The sequence below is a fragment of the Eumetopias jubatus genome, unplaced genomic scaffold (assembly GCF_037043125.1).
Source record: "Eumetopias jubatus isolate StellerSeaLion01/CBP00866 unplaced genomic scaffold, mEumJub1_p1.0 scaffold_2, whole genome shotgun sequence".
NCBI classification, from domain to species: domain Eukaryota; kingdom Metazoa; phylum Chordata; class Mammalia; order Carnivora; family Otariidae; genus Eumetopias; species Eumetopias jubatus.
In genome coordinates, this window is record NW_028274808.1 from 142,612,767 (window position 1) to 142,637,508 (window position 24,742).

A 24,742-nucleotide genomic window follows, 5' to 3' on the forward strand; every position below is an offset into this window, starting at 1 on the left:
TCAGCCGCCATATCTGCTCGGCTGGCTGCTGCGGCCGGGAGGGGGTGTGCTAGTGACGTTACTCTGGGCGTGGTTTTCACTCCCGGGGAAGGGTCCGTGGAGTTTGAGGGGAGGTGGAGGAGATGGCGGCCTCGGCGTGGGAAGATGGCGCCCGCGGCCAAAAGCAAGGGCGGCGGGGCTGCGAGCACTATGACAGAGGATGTCTCCTGAAGGTGACGACTTCAATGGGCTCTTCCCTTACAGGCTTCCGCCGGGCCGGGCGGGGGCGGAGTGGGCAAGGCGGTTAGGTTTGGGCTTAAGTTAGAGGCTAAGCTGTTTGTCAGGGTACCTTCTCCATTTCGAATTGGGTTCCTACCGTGGAGAACGTTTTGGCAAGGCCACCACAGGCCCCACCTTTTCTCCTGCTTAACATTTTGTAAGCAAAGCTCTTTGCTTGGAAACGGCCTGGGCGTGCACATCAGTCACTTTATCAATGGGTTTATTTAGTCTTTTGCTACTATAAGTAGACTGAGGCAGCCCCGGGCCTGAGCTGGCTTTTCGCCAGGGTGACTTTCAGGTGTGTGATGAAATAGTGGAAGAGGTATAAGTAAGTGGAGGATCGGAATACGATTTCAGCTCCTGTAGTAAGTTTTACAGCTTGCCAGCTTCATTTTAGAGTCAGTGAATATGCCTAAGCCTGCCAAGAAAGTGTTTTTGTGAAATAGAAAGACAGCCGTGTAATTGCCACTAAATAAGATTATGTGTGGGAAAGTGCCCAGTATGCATATATTGTTATTTTTGTTGTTTACTTTGAGGAAAATTGCTAGTCAATCTAGAACTTTTAAAATTGGCACCCATTCAATTAAAGTTTCCTGATTTTTGTTGTTGCTGCAAGAAGCATTTTAAAGATTTTACTTAGAAAGTTTGAGCTTTGGGGTGCCTGGGTGGCTCAGTTGGTTAAGCGACTGCCTTCGGCTCAGGTCATAATCCCGGAGTCCCGGGATCGAGTCCCGCATGGGGCTCCCTGCTCGGCGAGGAGCCTCCTTCTCTCTCTGACCCTCCCCCCTCTCATGTACTCTCTCTCTCATTCTCGCTCTCTCAAATAAATAAGTCTTTAAAAAAAAAAAGTTTGAGCTTTGGAGTCCCACAGCTCTACCCCCAAATCTAGCTCTGACCCTTGATAGCTCAGTGCTTTTGAGCAAGTGCTCCATTTGTAAAATAGAGGTGATAGAAGTTCCTGTTTCATTAAAAAAAAAAAAAAAATACGAGCCCTGTAAGGACAATTTAGAGCCTTCTTGTAGGCCAGGCTTGATGAACATTCCTTCACTGCACTGGGTGAAGCTCTTTCAAAGTTAGTTGTTCACCAAGTGTTGTGTAAGCAAATCGAATGCTATCCTTATGTTTCCATTTCCACGGTTACATGTTCTGTTACTCTTTGAAACTTGATGACTAGAACTGAATTCAGCATGTTGCCCTTTCCCCCAAGAAACCACATAAATATGTCTGAGTTTCATAGTGCTGAGATGCTTGACCCTGAGTATCAAATACTTTTTTGCCTTCCCTTTCCTTCTTCCTTAAATGTCAGAAGCCAAGTGAAGAATTTTGAGGAGGAAGTAATCAATTAAATAAAATGCTGCTGTTTGAGTAAGATAAGAACTGAAAATTGACCTTTAAATTTGGTGAGGAGGTCACTTGTGATCTTGACAAGAGAAGTTTCAGTGGAGAGCTTGGGACAAAGCCTGATTGCAGTGGATTTGAGAGAGAATGAGAGTAGTGAAACTGGAAATAGCCTTCATAGACAATTCTTGGAATTATGCTGTGAAAGAGAGCAAAAAAAAAAAAAAAAGAGTCTGTGGTTGCTGAGTGATGTGGGATCGTGAGGTTTTTTTTTCCCTTTAAAATGAGAGGTATTGCAGCATGTTTGCATATTGGAAATGACCAGTGAAGTGAGAACATTTTATTTATTTATTTGTCAGAGAGAGAGAGTGTGAGTGCACAAGCAGGGGGAGCTGCAGGCAGAAGGAGAAGCAGGCTCCCTGCTGAGCAAGGAGCCGGATGTGGGGCTTGATCCCAGTACCCTGGGATCATGACCTGAGCTGAAGGCAGATGCTTAACTGACTGAGCCACTCAGGCATCCCATGAAGTGAGAACATTTTATAATGCAGGAGGGAAAGGAAAAACTGTAGGAGCATTTACTGCTCTTGAGTAATCGAAGATGGGATCCAGTGCACAAGTGGAGGAGTTGGCCTTAGAGAAAAACATAACAAGGGAAGACCGAGTATTAGGTACATTTGCAAGTAGGTTGATAGTTTGTGAGAAAATGTTTTCTTTGATTTTTTTTTTTAAATTTTATTTATTTGACAGACAGTGAGAGAAGGAACACAAGCAGGGGGAGTGGGAGAGGGAGAAGTAGGCTCCCTGCTCCTGCTGAGCAGGGAGCCCGATGTGGGGCTCGATTCCAGGACCCAGGGATCATGACCTGAGCCGAAGGCAGACGCTTACCGACTGAGCCACGCAGGCGCCCCTCTTTGATTATTTCTATTTTAATAATCAAGATTATGAGCGGAGTATAAGGGTGGAGGAAAAGGTTTAAAGGTTAAAGAGAGAATATGTAAAATAATGTGAAATAATCATCTAGATTTTAGGTCCTAGACTGTAGAAGAATGAGGGAATCCACTAGGGAAATGAATAAAAACCCACTTTTTATTAGTGATCATGACTTAGAAGTGAGACCAGTGTGTTTTTCTTCAGCTATATCTGGATATTCCTTATATAGGAGAAAATTGGATTTAACCAGATTTGGGGTTTTGGTTAGGAGAATATGTAGAGGAAGAGAGAAGGAAGGAACTAGAGTATGTGCAAGGGAAACATTAAAGTGAGTTGGAAAGAGGAGGTAGTGGTTAGAGAATTTAATGCTTGAAATTATGATATAAACAGGATTCAGTTCTTGTTTTAGAGCAGTGGTTCTCAAAGTGTGGTGAATGGACCCCCTTAGTAATTCCTGAGGCCCTTTCGGGGGACCCTTGGGGTCAAAACTACTTTCTGATACTAAGATGTTGTCTTTTTCAGTGTGTGCAAAAGCAGTTACTAAAACTGCTGGCATCTGACCTGTACTACACCTATAGTTTTTTTTTTTAATTTTTTATTGTTATGTTAATCACCATATATTACATCATTTGTTTTGGTGTAGTGTTCCATGATTCATTGTTTGTTCATAACACCCAGTGCTCCATGCAGAATATGCCCTCTTTAATACCCAGCACCAGGCTAACCCATCCCCCTACCCTCCTCCCCTCTAGAAACCTCAGTTTGTTTTTCAGAGTCCATCATCTATAGTTTTTTTAAAAAAAGTCTCACTTAAGAATGTCATTGATAAAATTAAAGCAATAAAATTACTAATTTTATAAAATCTTAACTCTTGAATATGTCTTTTTACATGTTTGATGAAATGGGATGTTTTCATCAAACACTTGTGCATACTAAAATTAGACAGTCACTGTGAGGAAAGTTCTTATGCAGTTGGATTGTGAACTGAACTAGTTTCTTGTGTAACAGTTTTTACTTGCAATCTGATTATTCAGACTTGTGTATTTAACACTTTCTTGACACTTTCTTGAAAAGTGAACTGTTGAAACTGTCATTACAAGAAAAACAATCGACAGTGGTAAATTCAAGCTTTCACATAAAAATTAGAATTTTGAGGGGCGCCTGGGTGGCTCAGTCGTTAAGTGTCTGCTTTCGACTCAAGTCATGATCCCAGGGTCCTGGGATCAAGCCCTGCATCAGGCTCCCTGCTCCGTGGGAAGCCTGCTTCTCCCTCTCCCACTCCCCCTGCTTGTGTCCCCTCTCTCGCTGTGTCTCTCTCTGTCAAATAAAATCTTTAAAAAAAATTAGAATTTTGAAACACTTAGGTAAGCCTCTGTGAGCTTAAAAGTGTCCCAATACCTAAAGACTTTGCTGATGAGATCGGGAGTGATGTTAACAAATAGGATTTTTTTATATTGCTTGGAAAATGTGTGAACGTTTGGAAGAGCTGTAGAACTCAGCGAACTGAGTCATATTTTCCAAATGACTAATGTGTGAGTAAAAGATTGATTCAAAGTGCAAGATAGAGCAATGGATTTTGATGTAACAGAGGGAGAAAAGTTCACCGATAAAATTTCAGAGCCCATGTTACAACTGATCATTTATAAGAGTTGTTGAGTTTTGGTGTAATATCAGAGAAGAGTATCCATAATTCTCTGTAAACTTGATTAAAATACTCCTCCCTTTTCCAACTATATATTTGTGGGAGTACAGAGTTTCTTGATATACTTCAACTAAACTGATTGAATACAGAATTTGAAGCAGAAATGACAATCCAGCTATTTTGGGGGAAACTAGTTATTTTTCATTAAAATATGTCATTTACATTAACATGTAATAGGTTTGTTACTGTTACTTTTAAAAGAAGTAATATTTTTAAAAACTTACAATTTTATTTTATAGTATGGTGTCAGTAGAGATAATTCACATAATGAGAAGCTCTTTGAGATCCTCAACAATTTTTAAGAGTGTAAAGGGGTCCTGAGACCAAAACATTTGAGAACTACTGTTCTGTGGTATGACTGTGAGAATATGTGGCTGAGGAGGGTTGGAGAACAAGACCATTGGAAGAAAAAAAGTCAAGGAATTGAGAGTTCAGAGTTCAGAGTATCCATCATGATGGATGTGCAGATCACTAAGATTTAGGGCAAGAGTAGTAGTGGGAGAGAAGGGGGTACTAGTTGAGCGTTAAAATCTTTAAGGAATGAACTGTGTTGTGGTAAATCATCAGAAATTTTCAGAAATGAGTGGATCTGGAAGGTCACAGCATACTGGAAAGTACTGGGTTAACTTACTGGCTTGGAAACTTCTTGATGTACTAGTTAGGATAAGGCTAAGTTACTACGGGTAACGGAAAAGCCAACAGTAATGTGGGTTAAAGAATTAAGAGTTTATTTTTTCCCACCTAACAATTTCAAGGTGAATTATCCAGTTTGGCGATGAGACTGACCCACATGATCACTCCAGGGACAAGTTTTTCCCATTGTATTATTTTGCCATGTTTTAGGGAATACAGTCATTAGCTGGGTTGCTGCCATGTCCAGGTTTCATCTGATGGAAAGGGGAAAGGGAGCATGGAGGAGGAGGCATGCCCAGTTTCTTAATACTCAGGCCCAGGAGTGGCACTGATTTCTTCTGCTCATTTTCTTTTGGTAAGAACTTAGTCGTTTGGCCACAGCTGAAATCAAAGAAGGCTGGGAACTGTAGTATAGCTGGGCAATCATGTGTCCAGGAAGGAGAGAAAAGATTTTGGTAGTCTGCCACTCTTGAAAACAAGGACTATCTCTTACACTTATTGTATCCTCTAAAATATCGAGGATATAGTTGATGATTAATAAATACAAGTGAATTAAAATATCTTTATTATAGTTAATGTTTAAGGGTGGAAGTAGGTAAGTGAGTTTATCTGGAAATGTCTCAGAAGAAGTTGCCTGCCTGCCATTTAGGCTGAGGATGAGTTTAGGGTGTTGTGGGATTAGTTCTTCTGTCTGAGGATGTTCATTCTTCATAATTCTTTTGTCTTTAAGGACTAGATTATGTTCAACTTGATAAAGACATAGATATTGAGGGGGAATAGTTAAAATATGCTAAGAAACAGTGAAAAGTTATGTTTAGGATCAGCAAACTCATCCATTCGTTGTATTCTTTGACTTTGTTCCAGAAGGAGGAGGAAGAAAATTTTTTTTTGCATTGTAAACTTGTAAACTTGTTTTTCTCTTCTTATACCTCTTTTCCCCCTGGGCATTAGGCACCTTGCTGTGACAAACTTTATACTTGTCGGTTGTGTCATGATAACAATGAAGATCATCAGCTAGATCGCTTTAAAGTAAAGGAAGTGCAGTGCATAAACTGTGAAAAAATTCAACACGTAAGATTTTTACCACATTTCTATTTTCTTTTTAAAAAATGTTAAGGTGGTTTACAGAATTTAATCGAGTATTGCAAATAAGACTTCTTTAACTCTAAGCAATATCTTTGATTTAAATGTTTAAAACCTTGTAAAAACCTGCATATATTGTAACATAAATTGTGGATATTCAAATAATAATACAAAATGTTTTGGTAAATTTAATCTAATTTTTAATTACGTATGTCTGTTTTAGGCCCAACAGACTTGCGAAGAATGTAGCACATTGTTTGGGGAATATTATTGCAGTATATGCCATCTCTTTGACAAAGACAAGAAGCAGTATCATTGTGAAAACTGTGGAATTTGTAGGTACTGTATGTAAAATGTTCTTTTCTAATTACTTTCGATTTACCTGGGCAATAATAGTTTTTAAAATTAACTTTGTTGGGGTATAATTTGCATCTAATAAAATGCATTCATTTTAAGTGTCCAGTTGAGTGACAAATATATATAACTGTGTTACTACCAACCTGATCAAGATAAACATTTCCGTTATTCTAAAAAAATTTTCATGCCTCTTTTGTAGTAATATTTTAATTAGCCCATCAGTTATTGTGTGGCTATTTAAAATTTTAACGTTTGGATATAAAATATGCTTTTATATGAAGTGTTTTGTTGGCAACTGAAGTAGAAAATTAAGGTGGACTTTTTAAAAAATTAGTTTTTAAAAAAATTCTCTAAGTATAGGCTGATTTATTGGAAAAAGAAAGCATAAAAATAACCTACAGTCCAGTCTCTCACTGATAAGCTGTTCTCAACATGCCATATATAGGAATTTTTTCTTAATAAAAATTCTGAAGTATTAGATATATACAAAAGCACATCTGTAACATATGTTACAAAGTATTCTAATACAATAAGTCATTCAGTTTAAGAAATAGAATGTTACCAATACTGTCGAAACTCTAAGTGTTCCACGTTAGTCTTTTCTCCTCTTTCCCATTGGAGATAACGAATCTGTCTTGAATATTTTAAATCACTTTCTAGCTTTTATGTAGTTTGTTTTTAAGGAAGGATAACAAACATTCCAAAAGATGCAGAAATCATAAACTATCTTATGAATTTACTTAGGAAAAAATTCTTTTAATCACCACCCAGATCAAAGAGTGGAATGTTCATAGCAATGTAGTAGTCTCTCTTATGCCCCCTTCAAGTCAATACACTAGTCCAAAGGTAACCACTTTCCTGAACTTTTGTAAATGGGATCATACAGTATATGCTTTTTTGTGTTTTTATATATTTTGTGTTTTTATATATTTTAAGGCAATATCATTAGGTGTTTACATAGGATTGTTCTATATTCCTTTATGATTGACCCATTTATCATTATATAATGTCTCTTTTTATCTTTAGCAATATTTCCTGTCTTAAGAGCTGATATATATAGATCAGCTTTCATTTGATTAGTTTTTGCATGTGTAATCTATCCCTTTTTTTTATTCCAAACATTCTGTATACTTATATTTAAGGCATTTATCTGGTAAGTAGAATATAGTTGATTTTTTTTAATGGAGTTTGATGAAAACGCTTGTCTTTTAATTAGCATATTTAGTCTACTTATTAATATAATTGTACAAATATACATACATAACTCTACAATGTACAATTTTCCAACTCAATCTACAGTTTTAGTATTTTCTATTCCCTTAGTATTTGTCTATTTGTCCTTTTTTTCTCCTTGCTTGCCTTCATTTGAATTAATCAGCAATTTTTCTATTTTGTTTTTATTCTCTATAAACTTGTTAGAGATACATTCTTCTATTATTCTCTTAGCAGTTATCTTAGAAATTATAACATACATCCTTGGTTTACTAGAGTAATGTATTTATTATTTCTGGGCAGTGCAAGAACCTTAACTAAGAGGATTTACATGCAATTGTTGTCATGCTTTTTAATCTGTATATTTTAAACTCTATAGACATTGTTTTGAACAGCCAGTATTCTCTTAGATTTACCTACATATTTACCGTTTCTGTTGCTCTTGCCTTTCTGCATCTCCTTTGTCTTCAGGATTATTTTCCTTTGGTTTCAAGAATTCTTTTCATTAAGGAGATGGCAGGAGGGGAAGAATGAAGGGAGGGGAATTGGAGGGGGAGACAAACCATGAGAGACTATGGACTCTGAAAAACAAACTGAGGGTTCTAGAGAGGAGGGGGGTGGGGGGGTTGGGTTAGCGTGGTGATGGGTATTAAAGAGGGCACGTTCTGCATGGAGCACTGGGTGTTATACACAAACAATCATGGAACACTACATCAAAAACTAATGATGTATGGTGATTAACGTAACATAATTAGAAAAAAATTATTTTCATCATTACTTTTAGTGAGGTTCTGCTGGTGACAAATTCTGTCAGTTTTTGTCTCTTTTGAAAATGTCTTTATTTGCTTTTATTTTTAAGATTTTTATCTTTTTTAGGTATAGAATTACTTTCAGCATTTTAAAAGATACTCTGGTGCCATGGTTTCCATTTTAGAGTCACCTAACAGGATTATTATTGCTTCTTTGAAGATAATCTGTCTTTTATCCCTCTCTCGATGTTTTCGAGTCGTTGGTTTTTAGCAATTTTTCCGTGATGTGTACAGGTTTGTGAAATATTTATCCGGCTTGCAGTTTGTAGAATTTCTTGAATCTGTGGCATGATGTTTTCTGTCAGTTTTGAAATATTCTTGGTCAGTATCTCTTCAGATAATGTTTCTGCCCCTTGCTCTTGCCTCATCTGAGACTTTAGGTATAGAGCTTTTCACTGTGTCCCATATGTCTCTTAAGTTTTTTTTTCTCTATCTTTTTTCTTTCCCCCCCGTCATGTTTAAATTGCATAGTTTCTACTGATTTATCTTCCAGGTCTCTGTCGTACTGTGTTGAATCTTCTATTGAATCTATTGAGTTTTTCATTTTAGGTTTTTTTTTTTTCTTCCAATTATAGAATTTACATTTAATCCTCCCCCACCCTCTGTACCTTCCATTTTTTAGGTGAAATTCTTCACCTTTTTTTTTTCCTTCATCATATTAATCACTGGTAATTTATTTTTATTTTATTTTATATTTTTTTTCCTCACATGCCCATCAGCTGCAGATTTTTATTAGATGGAGGATGTCTTAGGTTGGCTCAAAGGAAAGTGGTGACAATTGGCAAGCACTTCTCCATACAAGAGAGGAGGCATTCCTGGCTAATGGGGATGGGTAGTTATGATATCTAAAGGTGAGGGTCTTCTGCTTAACCTTGACCACCCAGGAAGATCTTCTCTTTGGCACTCAATATCACCAGTCCTGACATGAAAGGGTCTGCAATGAGCTAGTTCAACTTGGCCAACAGTTCTTCTAGTTCTGGCCGAGCTTTGAACCTTCCCTTGAAGTCTTCTTCAGAGTGCTCCTTCACTGACAATCTGACTCCTTCGGGAAGAATTGCTTTAGATTATTTCCAAAAAAATCTCTGCAAATGTAGCACTCAAACCGCTGATCTGAACCACTCGCTCATGGGTGGTAAGAACTGAGTCCAGGAGCATTTTGCTGCCTTGGTCCTGCGGCCGCAACACCTCCATGGTTTTGGTGCGCATAGCGTAACTTTCCTCAACTTTAATGGATAGATGGTTGCAGAGGTTGTGAACATATTGGGCATAACTCTCTGCCACGGCCATGTCGTATGCAGTCAAGTGAATGTTTAAAATCCCATATTCATAATCTGTCCCCAAATTAATGGGTCTCACTTCCACTTTTCCCCTCTTCTTCTTGGGCTCCTGTGCTTTGACTAGGTGCTTGTATCTCCCAATGCCATGGGTAGGCTTTGTCTTGTAGTGCCGACTGGTACCCATCAGAATGCCACCTGCAGAACAGATGGGATTTTCTCTTGAAGTGCTGACCCTTAAGAGAGAAAAGGCTTGCTTAAAAATGGTATCGTTCCTCAGACACAGCATCTTTCCCAGAGCTCCGTTCATCCTTTGCTGCTGTGGCCGGTAACTGTGTGTAAGCTGAAGAAGACCCCACCAAGCTGCAGCGATCCCTGGGCGTCTGAAAACACTGAATCACTGGTAATTTAAAGGCAGTGTCTGAGAAATCCACTATCTTGATTATCTGTGGGTCAGTTCTGATTTCTGTATTTTTTTTCCTTTGGTGTTTGGTTCTTTAGTCTTGCCTTTTGGCATGCTTCTTATTTTTTTTTTAGTTGGTTGTTGGACAAAATTGTATAAGCTCTGGATGCTAATTTTTTCCAAAGAGATTTTCCTTTGGCAAGCAGTTAATTAGAGACAGATCCCATTGATCCAATTAAAGATTGAGGTGATTAGAGGCCAAGTTTCATTTATTAAGTCCTGTTCTATTTTGTTTTCCCTAACACTCAGGCTCCTAGCACATGGTTCCTCAGGGGGCTTGACGTAAAGCCAGGGATTTTACCAGGGCATCTCTTGTGGCAGGACGTGGCCTTCAGTTTTTTGCCTCCCTAGCAGAGAAATTGCCAGGGGGTTTACTTGGTTTCCATATCCTCTTACCTACTGCTTACTGCTTAGCTTCTTAGCTTCTAGTAGAATAGTGTAGGGACTGCAAGTTCCCTAAGGAGAAAGAAGCAGGGAATGTTGGCTTTTCCTCAGGGTATTTCCCTTCTCTCTGGGATATTGACCCTTTTAGCCCTTAGTTGTTCTTTACTGCTATTAAATAGCTTGTTTGTTTTTTTTGAATCTAGCTTCTGTAGTTGTCAGTGGGAGCTTTGGTCCTATACAAGCTACTTTTTCTTTGTGGAGTGGAAGTTTACAATACATGTTTAGGTTTGCTTATTTTTAAACTCATACTCTATATTTTTCTATTTTTTTTTTAAAGATTTTATTTATTTATTTGACAGAGAGAGACACAGCGAGAGAGGGAACACAAGCAGGGGGAGTGGAAGAGGGAGAAGCAGGCTTCCCGCCGAGCAGGGAGCCCGATGCGGGGCTCGATCCCAGGACCCAGGGATCATGACCTGAGCCGAAGGCAGATGCTTAACAACTGAGCCACCCAGGCACCCCTCTATTTTTTTTTTAACAGAACTTCGTTTCTAGGGTTCATCCTATTTGATTCATGAGCTCCAATTAATTTTCACTGTGGTATTGAGTTATTTTGTATGTCAGATCTGCACACAGTTTTTAATTACCACTATTATAACAAAGGAATCAATACATTTTATGGTTAATTTATTGACTTTCAAGTTGTTGAGACTGCAGAATAGATAGACATTTCATCTTACCCTGTATATATTAAGCTTCATGAAATTAAGATGTTTTCAAATTTTAAATTCCTGTATCTGGTAAATATTAAGCTTCGTGAGATCAAGGTATTTTCAAACTTTAAGTTTGTATACCTGGGAGTGCCATGTATTCGGTAGGTACTTAGTAATGTGTAGGTTGTGTATCTTTAGCAAAATGTTTTTGGTGTTATGATTTCTGTCTGCCTATGAAGAAAATTTGTCATCAACATTTAACATCTATTTTTAAATCCTTTTACAAATAACAATATTTTTTATTGTATAATTTATATATTATGAATGACAGAAGAATAAAGGCAGTGAAAAACAACTTCATTAGAAATTTTAATAAGAATTTAAAGGTTGCAAATCTAAATTTTAATTCCATATTTTTCTAGTTTTAAAGGGATATGTACGACATTTGACAATATCCTTTGAATGTCTGGCACATGACCATCTTGTTAATAACTGATTCCAGGTTTTAGATATAATTCTAGTAGGTTCTAGCTTGTAATTACTTTAATTTACAGTCCTGTAAATTTATTTAGTTCCTGCACTTATACCATCAAAATATAATATTGATTCCAGATCTCAAATACATCACTAATAGATTCTGGCTTATCATTACTTCTGTCTATGCATTGTCAAATTCAGTGTTTTTGAAACCTTTGAGAGCCCATAATTGTATTTAAAGGTGACTATCTTTTTAGTTTCAATATAACAAAATATTTTTTATTTTTAGATTTATAAACACCTTATTTAGGATGATCAATCCTGTAAATTTTTTCAATTTTTACATCATCTGTTTTCTTCAAGATACTTTTTTTTTAAGATTTTTATTTATTTGAGAGGGAGAGTGAGCAAGGGAGAGAGCACAAGTGGGAGGAGGGGCAAAGGGAGAGGGAGAAGCAGATTCCTCGCTGAGCTGGGAGCCCGATGAGGGGTTTGATCCCAGGACCCTGGTACCATGATCTGAGCTGAAGGCAGGTGCTTAATGGACTGAGCCACCCACATGCCCCTCTTCCACATACTTCATACACGTACTTCCCTTTCAACATTTCTCCATTTAGGAGCCATACCAAGTAAATTTTGGTGTATAAACATCATAAAAGATGGAAGAATGCTGTTAGAGCCTTTTAGCAAAATGGGTTGGTCTGGTTTCATTAACAAGATACTGTGAATTGAAGTCCCTCCTATTGAATAACTAGGTGAGGAGTCCATTTTTTTTTCCTTAGAAATACATTGTTCAGGGGCACTTGGATGGCTCAGTTGGTTGAACATCCAGCTCTTGATTTTGGCTCGGGTCATGATCTCAGGGTCAGTAGATTGAGTCCTGCGTCAGGCTCCATGCTCAGCGGGAGTCTGCTGGAGATTCTCTTTCTCCCTCTCTCTGTGCACCTCCCCCCACACTCGCTTGCTCTCTCACTCTCTCTCAAATAAAAATAAGTAAATCTTAAAAAAAATACATTGTTCATTCATTTTCTTGTGAGGCCGTTCATCTAGGGTATGTGTTATAGACAGATGATTATGATCACTTCAGGTAGGTATTTTAGGTGCTGTTATGTCTATTGTCATTGTTCAAAAATCTTTGGAATATCTTTTTACAGTTCTTCAGAGTGCCTGTGGCACACTGAAAATTCACTCCCCTTGGGGATTTTCAGAGGTATTCATTTTTATTTTTTTAAAACTTGCTAACAGATATTGGGAGTAGGGGTGCCTGGATGGCTCAGTCGGTTAAGCATCCACCTCTTTTTTTTTTTAAGATTTTATTTATTTATTTGACAGAGAGCGAGGGAGCACAAGCAGGGGGAACAGTAGAGGGAGAGGGAGAAGCAGGCTCCCTGCCAAGCAGGGAGCCCGATGCGGGGCTCGATCCTCAGGACCCTGAGATCATGACCTGAGCCGAAGGCAGATGCTCAACCATCTGAGCCACTCAGGCACCCCAAGCATCCACCTCTTGATTTCAGCTCAGGGCTGTGAGATCAAGCCTTGAGTCAGTCTCCATGCTGGGTGTGGAGCCATCTTAAGATTCTCTCTCTCCCTCTGCCACTCTCCAGTTCCCCCTCCCACTCCAAAAAAGAAAAAGATATTGGGAGCAAAATCTATTAAATAAGATTGGCAAATACTGTGTTTAGTCAGAAATGACATGGCCAGGGGCGCCTGGGTGGCTCAGTCAGTTAAGCGGCTGCCTTCGGCTCAGGTCATGATCCTGGGGTCTTGGGATTGAGCCCCACGTCCGGTTTCCTGCTCAGCGGAGAGTCTGCTTCTCCCTTTTCCTCTGTCTGCCACTCTGCCTACTTGTGTTCTCTCTCTCTCTCTGTCAAATAAATAAATAAAATCTTAAAAAAAAAAAGAAATGACATGGCCATCAGATAATGACAATTTTTTTAAATAATAAAAATATCAAAAGAGTTAAAGTTAAAAAATGTTTTTGCAATGGCAGTGTTGTTGGAAACTCTTACCCTGTCATGATGACATTTTAAAAAATCATGTCATTTGAATGCATGAATTACTATATTTTTGCTAAAATATCAGTCTTCTTATTTTGTAGTTAACCTTTGATATCTTTTACAGTGAGTCCTTTTTTGGATGTTAAAGACAGGTTTTTTTGTCTTAAGCATATTATGAAACTTAGTTATTGCTTTTAGTCCATTAAACATATCTGCAAGGTAAAGGTGATCAGATTTCTCCTACTGGTGCTTGGTACTTAAAACATCTCTAAGCTTGACTCTGGTCTCTGGGCTTGAAAATTGTTGTCTTTAGGCAGTAATCACTATAAGGAAATCAGTGCTTCTTACAGAGTTTAGTAATATGTTATTCCTGATTTTATATTTTAAAATAGTTCCATGATAGTTAGATAATCTTTTGACTATGACAGTAATTTTTTCCAAGTGTGATGTGCCCTAAAGATAGGGTTTCAGTTTTTCTTTAATTAGAGGCAGACAGTGTTCAGGCAGACACTGAACTTTTTGGCAGTGGGTGCATATATCCTTACTGAAATGTACTGGAATGAGCTTTTTTTCTTTTTTAAATGGGGAAATGTAATTTCTTATTGTTACAAAATAAGCACTAGGATACTTATGAGAGTATGATATGGCAGATGTGGTTTTGGTGTTCTGATTTCTGATCTTAAAAAATGTTTCAGCCTTTTGTATAATTCCATTTTTAGATTATCCCAAGGAAGTAGAGATATGTACCAAGAATTATGTGTAGAATATATCTTATGTCTTGTACTGATATAACAAAAAATATAATGAAAAATGAGAACCAGCCTGTATCTTGAAAGATTGTTAAATTTACAAACCCATATTAAAAGTAAGTTCTTGAATATAATATTTAGGGATTGGGAGAATGATTGGTACAAAATGTCTGTCAGGATATCATACATACCAAAAGAGTAGCAGTAGTTACCCATTAATGGTGGGATCAATGATTAAATTTGATAGTTGTTGGTTCATGTTCTTCTGGGTTTTACACATTTTTTTTTTTAAAGGTCTTATTTGAGAGAGAGCGCGCACGCTGCACGAGTGTTGGGGAGGGAGAAGCAGACTCTCCTCTGAGCAGGGAGCCCCATGTGGGGCTTGATCCCAGGATCCTGGGATCATGGCCTGAGCTGAAGGCAGACACTTAACTGAGTCACCCTGGTGCTCTGGTTTTACACATTTTAAATAAAGAATGAGTATTACTTTTAAAATTGAAAAAGTTACATAAATTTGTAACTACAGTGGGGAAATAAAACATCTGTGATAAAATGATACTTTAAGGGAAGGATGTGTTTTCACATTTCTGCAAGTTATTAAATAAGCATCAGACAAATCTTTGTCATGTGTTGAGCACGAGTGGGTAGAAGGGATGATTCTGGTTCTTAAATTTATATTCTGTTTGTGCAAGAATAGGCTTAATAAGCAGTCACTACTATAGAGTTTGTCAGATTATACCGATTAGAGTGGTCTTAATTTTAGGAAAGTTTGAGTAAAGTTTTAACAGAGACAGGCCAAGGCTGAATAAATCAGAATGGGCCTGGGTATAAATAAATAACCAAGCCTGAGAGAAGGCAGTAAAAGAACGGAGTGAGGAACAGTGGAGGTGGAGGTAGAGACTGGAATTGAGGATGGAAGTAAAGAGGATATATTATATAGAGTAGTGAATTTTAAACTGAAGCGAATCTAGTGAGTCCTGCCACCATTAAAAAAATACTAAAGAGTAAAATACATGGTAAGGATAAGTATTGTTATGTGGAACTTTTGTTAGCATTTTGAGTGTGTGTATATATGTGTGAGGGGAAGGGGGAACTGGGTTAGGACGTAAAAGGATTTACTGTGTGTTGGGGTGAAGTTTGAGAGCTGCAGAGCCTGCCAGATCACCTCTAACTGTGACTTCCAGGTACTGATGCCAAACTGACTTTTTGTTTAAACAGAATCTCCTGGTAATGAATCGTTCTAGCTTTTGTATGTTAGAAGCATCTTTATTTTGCTTTCAGTTTTGAAAGATATTTTGTTGGATACAGAATTCTAAGCTTACAGTCTTTTTCAATACTTTAAAGATGTCCCTCTACTGTATTCTGTACAATATATTATGTATTGTTTGCAGTAAGGAGTCTGGTGTCATCCTTATCTTTGTTCCTCTGTACAGGCCTTTTTTTTTTTTTTCTGGCTGCTTTTAAGATTTTCTCTTTATTTTTGGTTTTGAGCAGTTTGATTATGACGTTCCATGATAGGGTTTTTTTTTCATATTGCTTGTGTTTAGGGTTTGTTGAGCTTTCCTTTTTAAGGGCACAACACAAAATTTTCACCATCTCTTTTGTTCACAACTTCCAGAGAAGTTGCAAATAGTCTTTATTCAGGACACCCTTGTGCCTAGCTAAGTGTTTTGTTGTGGTGAAAGAAAGGGATAATAAAAATTTGGGAACAACTAGCTATTTTATGTTTATCATGCATAATACATTTCAAATGGATGAAAGAAAAATATAAAAATTAAAAATCATTAAGCATTAGAGGTATACATATATTTATAACCTATAGGTTTCAAAAGTCTTTCCTAAACAAGAGGCAGAAGCATAAGCCATAAAGGAAAATATCAATGGCTTTTAGTACATAGGAATTAAAATGGCTGTATGACAAAATATATAAATCAGGAAAGATGTGACATACCAAGATATGGTAAATATACAAATGAAAAAGATTAATATTCAGGATATATAAACAGTTGGTTTAAAATGGTAAAAGACAGATACCCTAGAGTGAACAGAGCATACATGAACAATCCACAGTAGAAATCCATATGGTTCATAAACATTAAAATATATTTCCTGTCTCATAACCTGAGAAATGCAAATTAAAATGACGTCTTTTATTTGTCTGTCATCTAGGTAACCAGTGTTCACTACGGTGTGGGGAACACAGGTGTTGTCACACATTGTTAGTGGGAGCATAATTTAGTATTGTCTTTTTGGAGGTCAGTTTGTCAGTATCAAAGCCAGTGATATGTAATTCCCTCTGATCCCATAGTTTCAGTTTTAGGAATCTTATAAAAATTATCAACAGATGGGCTAAGTGTTGTCTGTATAAGCATACTGATTGATTGATTTTATTTTTATTTGTCAGAGAGAGAGAGAGAGAGTGTGCACAAGCAGGGGCAGAGGGAGAAGGAGAAGCAGGCTCCCTGCTGAGCAGGGAGCCTGACGCGGGACTCAATCCCAGGACCCTGGGATCATGACCTGAGCTGAAGGCAGACGCTTAACTGACTGAGCCACCCAGGCGTCCCTGTATAAGCATATTTATTTTATATCATTGTATTAATTCAAGGTAGTAAATTATATATGGGAATACTTTTAAAAATTATGATCTGTCCATACCATGTAATATTATGTAATTATGAAGAAGAATGAAGTGGTTCTATATAGACAGAATGATCTTCAGGATATGTTGTTCAGTGAAAAAAAGTCACAGAACAGGATATATAGAAAGAATCCATTTATGTAAAAAATAAAACCCAAAGGGGATGTGTGTGTGTGTGTGTGTGTGTATGTGTTGTGTATATACTTTTATAGAAAAAACCTGGATAGATACCATTTTGTTCATAGTGCTTACATTTGGGGAGTGACATTGGGGAGGTGGGAGTTTACCCCATGTTCTTCATTGTGATTTGAACTAACTTTACAGTGAAACTAACCTTAACATAAAAATGAATAAATTACCATTGTAGTAAAAATGAACCTAATTTTTTGGCTTTCACGTGTATTTTTAGGATTGGTCCAAAGGAAGACTTTTTCCATTGTTTGAAATGTAACTTATGCCTAGCTATGAATCTCCAAGGAAAGCACAAGGTATATAATTAAGTTTGCATAATTTAAGAAGTATTATATTGTGTTTGAAAACCAGCTTAAATCCTAATATGTTTGAAGCATGCTAATTTTCAGATGTTACCAAGTTACAACTATGTTGCTTTTTATTTTTGAGCATTATTAAAATAGGTGTTCTAAGACCTGTGCCTCAGAATATCTGATCTACAATTCTTTTTCTTCTGTATAGTGTATATGAACACTTTTTTTTTAAAGATTTAAAGAGCACACAAGCAGGGTGAGGGGTAGAAGGAGGGGGAAGAATCTCAAGTAGACTCTATGCTGAGCACAGGGCTTGACATGGGGCTCGATGCAGGGCTTGATGCCAGGACCCTGAGATCATGACCTGAGCCAAAATCAGGAGTTGGCCGCTTAACCGACTGAGCCACCCAGATGCCCCATAGGGTGTAAGAATACTTACATCAGTTATTAGCATAATGTTGACAACTTCCAAGTAAGTTTATGGATTCATCTCATTGGTACTGGTTTTAAGAATAACTAAAAATGAGGGGTGCCTGGGTGGCTCAGTTAAGCATCTGCCTTTGGCTCAGGTCATGATCCCAGGATCCTGGGATCGAGCCCTGCATGGGGCTCCTTGCTCGTTGGGGAGCCTGCTTCTCCCTCTCCTTCTGCCACTCCCCCTGCTTGTGCTCTCTCACTCTCTGTCAAATAAATAAATAAGAAATCATAAAAAAAAAGAATAACTAAAATAGCATAATAAAGAAGCAATAGCAATGTAACAGCATGTCAAGAAAATTCAGAAAATATTTTTATATTTCCTTTCATAGTTAGAAATATTTTTAATTTTGGATCTGTTAATTATAACATGATACCAGGCTCTTTAAAATTATTTTTCATTATTTAGAAAAAATCTAAAAAACATCAGAGATTAGAGAGACTAACGAGGATTTTTTTCAGTTAAATTTTTTATTTTAATTTGATATAGGTAACATTAATGAGGATTTTTAAATAGATGCTGGCCTAAAATAGTCAAGTGTTAAGAGAAGTTGAATAATGAGCATTTGGGATATGGTGATAAGGTAGAAAGGAAAAAGAATGGGGCTGAGTAAAGATGACTCTTAAGATTTTTAGCCCTTGCTTTAAGTACTTGATTAATGGATGGTGAATTTGCTGGAATTAAAAGATTGAGTTTGGTTTTATAGACTTGAGTTTGGGAGTGATAGCTGTGTGGTCTTTCAAAAACTATATGCACATTTTCTCTTATGGTATCTTTGTCAGTTATTTTTTTATTGTCTGTATTTTAGTAAATGGTCCTGTCATATACTCAGGTGCTCACTTAAAAAACCTGGGCATCATTCATGGCTTGGTGCTTCCCCTTACCTTCCCGCATTTAATCACCCTGTCTTATCAAGTTAAGAGCTCTGGCACTGGAGGCAGCCTATTGGAGCTCAAATGCAGTTCCACTGCATTTGAAGTTATTGAGCTTCTCTAGGCCTCAAATACCTCATCTGTAAAATGGGGTAATAATTGTACCTGCATTTATAGTTGTGGGACTTGATTGAGCTAATGCAGGTAATGTACTTAATATATGGCATGTAGTAAACTTCAGTAACATGAACCATTATCATTGTTGATATCCTTAAGTAGCTTTGGAACAAAACACATATAAACTAAAAAGATTCCAAACGTTACTACCTCTGCATCTTTGGTAAATCTTGATTAACTGATTTTCCTTACTTGTAAAATGAAGATAATTTCTTGAGTAATTTCATTGTTTCAGGTAATGTGCAAAGCCTGAAATAGTTGTGTGAGTTAACTGTTCAGTTCCTATCTGACATTTAAGAGACATGTGTTAATGTTAATTATTATCTTTACTAAGTTAGTATCATTGTTTTCGTTATCATTAGTTTCTGTTAATATGAATTGTCATTTCCATCTAGTTAAGCTTTTAGTAACTTGAGTTTCTCTTTTAAACAGTGTATTGAAAATGTTTCCCGGCAGAATTGTCCAATATGTTTGGAGGTAAGCTTAAAATATTTGCTTTGGAAATATTCCCTCTCTCTCTCTTTTTTTTTTATTACATTCCATTTATTCTCCAGAAATCCTGAGGACATCTAAAGAGAGAGAAATAATATTTTCTTAGCAAAAGTCATGTTGAAATTGCAATAAAGGGGTACCTGGCTGGCTCAGTCTGTGGAGATGCAAGTCTTGATATCAGGGTCGTGAGTTTAAGCCCCAAGTTGGGCGTGGAGCCTACTTAAAAAATTAAAATAATATTGTTAATATTTAGATATAGTTATTTATTTACTATTTATTTAATATAACTTAATAATTAAAATAAATTCGGGAGTAGCAAATTTGTGAGGCGTTACAAACTTTAAAACATACTCCATCTTTTAAGATTAAATTTTTTAAAAATTTAAATTCAATTAATTAACATATAATGTATTATTTGTTTCAGGGGTACAGGTCTGTGATTCATCTTATATAATACCCGGTGCTCATTACATCACATACCCTCCCCAATGTCCATCACCCAGTTACCCCATCCCTCCACCCTTCTCCCCTCCACTTCCTTTCCTGTGATTGAAGAGTCTCTTATGGTTTGTCTCCCTCTCTGGTTTCGTCTTGTTTCATTTTTTCTTCTCTTCCCCTATGATCCTCTGCCTTGTTTCTCAAATTCTACATATCAGTGAGATCATATGATAATTGTCTTTCTCTGATTGACTTACTTCGCTTAGCGTAAAACCCTCTAGTTCCATTCACATCGTTGCAAATGGCAAGATTTCATTTTTTTTGAAATATTCCCTCTTGAATTTAAAGTACTTGGATGTTTATATTGTCTTCATGCAAACACTAACATTTATTTCCTTTATAGGACATTCACACATCCCGTGTTGTTGCTCATGTCTTGCCATGTGGACATCTTTTACATAGGTAAAGTAATTCTTTTTTTTTTCCTCAGAAGTGTTTGAAAATAGTGGAGATGCTTTTTGCTTTACTAAAATAGTGTCATATATTTTTTTCAGAACGTGTTATGAAGAAATGTTGAAAGAGTGAGTGATGGGATTTTTAGAAGTTATAATTGTAAGATGTCTAATTTTTTTTTTTTTTTTTGGCGCGGGGATGTGGAAGTGGGCAAACATTGCTGATACTTATATCTTATTGGCATGGCAGATATTTATCTTGAGATGGGTAGGGTAAATGAATAGTGTTAAATTGGGCAAAGCATCTTGTGGATATAGGACTGCGTCTTTGTCCCCAGGCTTATATTATGCCTTATTTCATTCCCACAACTCACAAGAGCTGCCTCTTCTTTTCTGGCTGTGCTTACCAGGGGCACAGGCTCTGCCAAAGGCAATCCATAGCACTGTAAAAATGCTGAGGCATGTCACTCAAAATTCTGTTAAATCATTATATTGGTCCAGGATAATCATCTGCAAAGAAAGCTGGTAGCAAGATTATCTAAAGCAGAGACTTTACTGTGGGGGAAGGATGTTGAAATGAAATGAAAATAGGAGAGAAGAGACTGTGTAAATGTATTTTGGTCCTGCAAATTCGTAAGCAGAACTTTTAATTTAAGAGCCAGTTAGAAGGAAATTTTTCAGAATTTTTAGAAAGAAAATGATACAGTCTGAATTGCCTGAATATATTAAGAAATTGAGGTTATTTAGCTAAAAAAAGCAGCTGAACAGGTTTTTTTTTTTTAATTAATTTTATTTTATTATGTTAGTCACCATACATTACGTCATTAGTTTTTGATGTAGTGTTCCATGATGAACAGGTTTTTAAAATACATTAAATATAGGGATGCCTGGCTCACTCAGTTGGAAGAACATGTGACTCTTGGTCTTGGGTTGTGAGTTCGAGCCCCATGTTGGGTGTGAGATTACTTAAAATAAAAAACTTCATATAAGGGGTGCCTGGGTGGCTCAATTGTTAAGCGTCTGCCTTCAGCTCAGGTCATGATCCCAGGGTTTTGGGATCAAGCCCCGCATCAGGCTCGCTGCTCCATGGGAAGCCTGCTTCTCCCTCTCCCACTCCCCCCTGCTTGTGTTCCCTCTCTTGCTGTGTCTCTCTCTGTCAAATAAATAAATAAAATCTTTAAAAAAAACTTCATATAAAAATATATTAAATACATTCTACAAAGAATATGGACTAATTCCTTCCCACTTTAGAGAACTGAGGAAAAAGAAGAAGGTGTAAAAAATACCATAGGTTACAGGATTTAATTAGAAACTATAGTGTAAAAGTTCCCAGGTTTGTAACAGGTCATCTTGAAATACAGAATAATGCTCTGTTTTGGATGGTTTATGTACCAGTTAGCATGCATCTTCTTGTATACCTGAGTTGATATACACCTTGTTTAATGTTTGGAAGATAACCTTTCTGTCTCTTCTAGAGGCTACAGATGTCCATTATGTATGCACTCTGCTTTAGATATGACTCGGTACTGGAGACAGCTGGATGATGAGGTAGCACAGACTCCTATGCCATCAGAGTATCAGAACATGACTGTGGATGTGAGTATAATTCGTGCTTAGAACTTTTTAGGTTCCTGGTTGATGTTCTTGTTTATTTTTGCCTTTTTGCTCAAATCTGTGTAAAAAATATTGCTTTGGCACAGACACCAATGTGATGATTAATGGAAAGGACCAAATAATTGATTTTAGTTACTTTGAATTCAGGACCAGACCAAAAAAATACTAAGAATACCTTTATGTAATTCTTCCCAACACTAGATGGCAGGCAAAAACTTTATTCTGAATTATTTACACCTTTCTCGTCAGAGCCAGTCAGTAATGTGACTGAGTGGAGGTGAATTACTAGTCTGATGTTTTATTTTAATTATGTTTTATTTGTAATTATTTTAAATTTTATTTCAGGCATATGTATTTGTTGATTTTTGAAGAAGATTACTTTTGTCTTTTTAATGTTCATTACCCTTTTTATTCATGTGGATAATTGAATTGCTAGTAAGGTCAATGAAGGATCACTTTTAGAATACTAAATGATAATTATGTGATGTTTTACTACAGGCTTCAGTGTGCTATGTTCCAGGTAGATAATTTTTTCAAATAACAGCTTTATTGAGATAAAATTTATATGCCATGTAACTTGTCCATTTAAAGTGTACAGGTTAGTGCTATTTAGTATATTCTTGGAGTTGTGCAGACATCACCACCATCAATTTTAGGATATTTTTATTGGCCCCAAAAGAAATCCCATATCCATTAGCAGCCATTCCCCAACCCCCTAGCTCTAGGCAATCACTAATCTTTCTACATTCAGATTGTATTCTTAATTTTCCAGGTTACAATTTTGAGCAAATCTGGAAGTTTTTTGTTTATTATGGGTATGACTTCTAAAGCTAAAGCTTTTCTCACATAGTAATGATTGATCTATTTTCAGGTTAACACCTTTTTTATTTTTTGGGATCTCAGTACTAGAAGAGATTAATTCCCAAGTGACCTCTTATTGTCATTTTAGGGATATGCCAAAAGCTTCTTTTTATTAAATTAGGAACTACTTTTTTGGGCTTTGATTCATTCCTGAGGCATTAAGAACTTAGTATATTAAACTTAAAGTATAAGCAAAAATATTAAAATTATGTAAAGATTTGTTTTGTTAACTAAGATAATTTGTAGGTGTCAAGGAAAAAATAAATCATGTATGGGGGGCGCCTGGGTGGCTCAGATGGTTAAGCGTCTGCCTTCGGCTCAGGCCATGATCCCAGGGTCCTGGGATCGAGTCCTGCATCGGGCTCCCTGCTCCTTGGGAGCCTGCTTCTCCCTCTGCCTCTCTCTCTCTCTCTCCCTCTCTCTCTCTGGCTCTCATGAATAAATAAATAAAATCTTTAAAAAAAAAATAAATCATGTATGTTATTTTGAATTCTAAGTATAGGTGTCAATCAGATTATGCCTATGTTAGGTTTTATGCTCAGTACTATTTATACTATTTGGGAACAGTTTTAAAATAAGACTTCTTGACTCAAATCTACACTTTCATCTTCTAAATTCAAAGCTACCTTAATAGCCTCTGAGAGTTTTCAGAAAACGAATAAAAGGCATTTCTATTGAGGGAAATGTTTAGACTTAGCTATATGTGTTTCAGTTCTTTGGTATGATTTTTGAGGAATTGTTTTGAGCAGACAATGCCATTTTCCATCTATAAGGTTTAATATACTTAATTTGAATTCATCTCTTCACTTTTCAGATTCTCTGCAATGATTGCAATGGGAGGTCTACAGTCCAGTTCCATATATTAGGCATGAAATGTAATATTTGTGATTCCTACAATACTGCTCAAGCTGGAGGATGTAGAATTTCACTAGATCAGCAATGACCAGCATATACTACACTGGAAAACTCAGCATTTTCTGATCTAGAAAAAGGCTATCTTTAGTATTCTGTTGTCATAATGTGTCCGAAAGTATGCATTAGAGTTGATGTGTTTTGTACTAGTGTCACAGCATAAAATCATATTACATGTACTTAAGGATTCAGGGTCTCTTTATAGAATTATCATAGCTTTATATTGGATGAAAGCCACTGTGCTTGTGTTTTGATTGGAAATTCCTTTAGTGTCAGTTATTTGGAAGCCAATGATGTTTGCCACTGAAATTCACATCCATAGAGGTATATTATACTTCCATGGGACTTTGCTTTAAGTGACACTATGCACGAAGAGTTCATTTCTAGTTCTTGATAGAACTGCACTTATTTCTCAGTATTATTCTTGACTTTTTAAGGGCTGTGCTATAATGAGAATATGTTCTGTCTTACTGTTGAAATCTTACTACACATACTTTAGAATTTTCTAAGACAGTCCTTTGGATCCTGTAAATGTGAATTTTGATGTAATAACTGTTAATAAAATTATATTGAAACGGTGTTTTATGGGAGGTTTTTTCCAGGGTTATCTATTTTTGGCTCAACTTGGGCAATATAGTCATATGTATTTCTCTATAAATACAAATAAGCATGCATGTCTATGTGTATATATATATTTCTATAGAAAACCTCTTTTTTTTTTTTCTTTTGAAGTATTCTTCCGTTAGGGTAGTTGGGGAAAAAATAATAGAACTCTTCCAAGCCTTAAGAAAAACAACACTGAAAATAATTTTGTTTTGGTTTCCCAAAGTTATTTCTTCAAGGAATAATTCATTCGGTCAGCAAGTATTTAGTGAGCAACTACTACGTGCTGGGTGAGGTTGTAGATGGTTGTGGAGACAACAGTGAACAATATAGACAAAAGTCCC

At 36.7% G+C, this 24,742-nt stretch overlaps 1 protein-coding gene and 1 pseudogene across 3 annotated transcripts; one reads left to right on the plus strand and one right to left on the minus strand.

Annotated features, from left to right (window-relative positions):
• Window positions 1–29: 29 nt before the first annotated feature.
• RCHY1 (ring finger and CHY zinc finger domain containing 1) lies at window positions 30–24,374 on the plus strand. Of its 3 annotated transcripts, XM_028100680.2 has the most exons (9): window positions 30–212; window positions 5,813–5,932; window positions 6,168–6,283; window positions 17,427–17,505; window positions 19,459–19,503; window positions 20,360–20,418; window positions 20,511–20,537; window positions 21,884–22,004; window positions 23,698–24,374. In XM_028100680.2, the coding sequence occupies exons 1-9, from the start codon at window positions 123–125 to the stop codon at window positions 23,824–23,826; spliced, it is 786 nt and encodes a 261-aa protein (XP_027956481.1). In that variant the 5' UTR covers window positions 30–122; the 3' UTR covers window positions 23,827–24,374. The 3 variants fall into 3 exon arrangements, with proteins under 3 accessions (XP_027956481.1, XP_027956484.1, XP_027956482.1); XM_028100683.2 differs by lacking the exons at window positions 30–212; window positions 5,813–5,932; window positions 6,168–6,283 and adding an exon at window positions 8,978–9,999; XM_028100681.2 differs by lacking the exons at window positions 30–212; window positions 5,813–5,932; window positions 6,168–6,283 and adding an exon at window positions 12,055–12,843.
• Window positions 9,023–9,940, minus strand: LOC114206776 (large ribosomal subunit protein mL48 pseudogene; annotated as a pseudogene).
• Window positions 24,375–24,742: the final 368 nt, after the last annotated feature.